General features: G+C 21.7%; 1 protein-coding gene across 3 annotated transcripts in view; it reads left to right on the forward strand.

Annotated features, from left to right (window-relative positions):
- Window positions 1-4,018, forward strand: part of LOC102674833 (SAM and SH3 domain-containing protein 1-like) — a 487,706-nt gene that overhangs the window by 405,414 nt on the left and 78,274 nt on the right. For all 3 annotated transcript variants that reach the window (XM_006617353.2, XM_006617352.2, XM_006617354.2), the window contains exon 4: window positions 704-750. In XM_006617353.2, coding sequence (XP_006617416.1) covers window positions 704-750 — 47 coding nt within the window. The remainder of the gene's footprint in view (window positions 1-703; window positions 751-4,018) is intronic.

A 4,018-nucleotide genomic window follows, 5' to 3' on the forward strand; every position in this document is an offset into this window, starting at 1 on the left:
AATTAGAACATTCATAATTTTCAATATTGTAGTATATTTTTCAATATTTTTTTTAATATATCGTGTAATAATGATTTTTATTGATTATTAAGTTCTATTAATTATATGTATATTAATAATTTCAACATATATTTTTTTATTGGATTGTTTTATCATGTTTTTTATCAAATCATTGACAGAATGTCTAATTTTAAAATTTTTAGAAATAAAAATATTTTACTTTAGAAGATTATGTTATAAGAAATAATATTAAATAAGTTTAAGATGAATTATAATACGAGATTTTATTCAGTACATTGAATATGAATTAAATGTACATTGAATTCATATATTACGATTTCTTTTTTAATTTTTCTAATTATTTTTTAATATGATTCATAATAATTCAAAATGACATGAAATACTGAAAAAAAATTTAATACCTATCCAATTTTATACTCAATTTAACATTTCAAACTTACTTTTTTCTTTATTTTTATTCTTTATAGTCTTTTCTTATACTCCTTTATATATTTCGAATAAAAAAAAAAATTGATATTTAAAAAATAGAATAAGAACAGAGTTTTTAGCAATTTCAACTTCGTCTCATTCTTAAAATGAAAATTGGAAAACTTTGGTTGAAAGTCTAACGAACTGAGACACGGGTGGTATGACCGTTTTAATTGTCGGCACATTTTAATCGTAAATTTTCTCTCTGTTACAGTTGTCTGAGTCCGAGGTCTGCGTTGTTCTACGAATTCCCTCCTAACGGTAAGTTGGTTGGTTGCATGCACTTCGTTTGATTCATTTGTCATTTGTTTGAAATTTAAAAGGGGAAAGAAAACTTTAATTGTTTTAAAATTCTATGAGCGTGTTTTGTTCGCAAAATAAAAATAAAATATATTCGTTTTGATTACAAAAGAGAACTATTCATATAAGAAGATTATTTTTATTAATTCATATAAATCAAGTATTAATTATTTTTGTTATTATTTTATACATAAGAAGAATATTTTTATTATTAATTGTATTTTTATATTCGTTACATTGCATAAATTTAACATGACTAAAGTTTAGTTGAGGAAAATGTTACAGTCAAATATCAAAGGTGTAAGGAATTTGAGAATGTAGAGAGGGAAGTACGAAAATATTGAAGGTGTGTTAGTTATCTATAGAAATTTTGCAAGTTGTAATGATAATAACTTTGGAGAAGTTAGTTGATCTTTTTAGATAACATGCTTCGTGAAATTTCATCAATTTACAATTGAGAAATTCGTTAACTAATATGCATAAGTATTATAAATTTATGAATAATATTCTTATTAATATTTTTTCAAATAAGATAAAATAATTTAAAAGTAATAATTTAAAAAGTGATTTTGAATATAATAGATACATTAATAAGAAGAGTAATAATTTTGCATAATTTTTATATAAAATAATATATAATTAAATATATAATTTTTTATCCTTAATTTATTCAATTTTTCAATTACAAGATATCTTTCTGTTTCAGAAATATATAGATATGCTTTCAAAAATATTTTTCATAACATTTTTATATTTTTTTAATGAATTACATTTTCTTAATGAATTACATTGAACATTTTATAATTTCTCAATGAATTAATTAGATATTTAATTATTAATTACTTATCATAGACTAATTTTAATAATAAAGTTTTATAAAAATAATACAAATTATTGAATCATCAAATATTTTATAATAAAATTGGATGTTCTAAATCTTTACTCAATTATTAATTAATAAATAATTAAAATAAATTTAAAAAATAATAACGAAAAAATATCGTTTTTCTATAAGAATTTCATTTTGTATTTGGTGTATGAAATATTTAAAAATGGCACACCAGTTTAATAATATATTATATAAATCATAAATCATTTTTAAATTAATACTTTTTGAAAGTATAAACATAAATATAATATAAATATAATATTATTTTAATAAATTATTTAATATTTATATATTTATATATTTATATATTTATATATTTATATATATATTTGTTTAAATTATGAGTTTTTAATTTTATTAAAAGTTTTAAATTCAATTTTATTTAATCAGAAATCTATTTATAATATTCTTTTTAATTATGTATTTATTTTTTCAATATGCCTCAAGAAAAAGATAATAATTTGCTTTAAATTACAGCATTATTACAAAAATAATTCTATAGAAGAAAATATACAAAATAATTAATAAAACAAAGTTATTTTCTACTTGATAATATTAAATCAAATTAATGTAACATTTCAGTATGAAAAATTGAAAATTACTTTTATTGATATATATGCACTCTGCTATATTAAATATTTGAATAAACATTTTTTTATATATAGATTGAAATTAACAATTATTTTTTAAATTTTAATGAAAAATAATATTGAGATACAAATAAATTATAATACAAATAATCACTAAATTTTAATGAGATTTCTTTTTAGAAAATTTAATGATTAAAAAATTTTAATACGTAAAAGTTTTGATTGAAAATAATTATTGTACTAATTAACAAGTAATAATAAAATAAAATAGTAAAAAAAAACTATAATAATTAATGATATTAAATTTGAAAATTATTTATATTTTTAATATAAAAAATATTATAAAATATGAGAATTGAAAGCTCAATTTTAGTTAATTTTTCTCGTTATTTCATAAAAATTTTATAATTACTAATGATTAAAAAACATTCATTTTTTTATCATTTGTGATAATTATTCAAACCAAAATTATTTAAAATAAAAAATGAATTTTTATTCTGTAATTTTTTTTAATTATACATTGTGGTCTCTAATTTCTATGTCGCCTTGATTAATTTACATGTAATTTGCTCAATCGTAAGTCTTATGTAAATTTAATTAACTAATTTTAATTAACAAATTTCATTAAATTAGTAGATAAAAATTTCATGAAACTTTGTAGTTTAATTATATAGAATATAATAAATTACGTAATTATATAGCAATTATTTAAGCAAAATATCATTTTATTTTTTCAATTCATGAAAGAAAGATCCATACGATTATCAACATATGTTATTTTATATATATATATATATATATAGATAACAATTTTTTTTCATTTAGAATTACATAATTAACAATATATCGAGAAAAATAAAATAATAAACTTTTGACGTGCGCACAATTACATCTCTTAGAAGAAATTTATTCATCCCGATTGACTTTTCAATTTAACTTAGCGACTAGCCCTTTACAGCATAATTCGTATCTTATTATCAATGTCCACGGCATTGTAAAGCAAACACTTATAGATATCATCGTGGTACAAGTAAGTACCTCTAGCGGAGATTCGAGTAAGGAGAGAAAGGTTAGGAATATTCGACCGATTCTAAATACACTCCTCTGTTATTTAATGCGTTGACTAAGGTTCTACATAGTGCATGCATTCACCGAGCCGGTATAAAAGCTTATTCCAAGAAGGAACGTTGCTCGTTCGTGCACGTCACTCCCAATGAAATATATCTAAATGGCGCAACAATGGGATAGCGCGCTCGCCATGGTGCTCTCCGGCCATCTTCTTTCGTGCTACCATCCATGGTGCATCGTTATGCGAAGTTTGCCACGCGCCTTTGAAATTCCCCGCTCAAGGATCGCCCCATTTTATGCGTGCAGCTGCCTCCACGTATGTGCCTCGCGTGTCTTTACCCTATACAACAATGATGTCCTGCATCTTATCTGTTTCATGCGAGTGCGGGTTTGGTACTATGTGTTTATAACGCTCCTTCTTGAATCGCGTTTCGGATAATTTCTTGGGTTCTGGATTTATCGAGGCTCTGGAATGAAACGGATGCATTTAAATTGCGTGACTATTTTTTTTGAAATAAAATTTTATGTTGTTATATATATTTTAATCATTATGAAAAAATTGTGACATGGATAGTGTATCATAAAAAATATTTGAATATTTTATATATAATCTATTATGATTTGAATGAAAATTTATGTGTAGAATGTTAGTATGTTACATGTGGAACAATTTTTTTTTTTT

The sequence above is a fragment of the Apis dorsata genome, unplaced genomic scaffold (genome assembly GCF_000469605.1).
Source record: "Apis dorsata unplaced genomic scaffold, Apis dorsata 1.3 scaffold_303, whole genome shotgun sequence".
In the NCBI taxonomy this organism is placed as follows: Eukaryota; Metazoa; Arthropoda; class Insecta; order Hymenoptera; family Apidae; genus Apis; species Apis dorsata.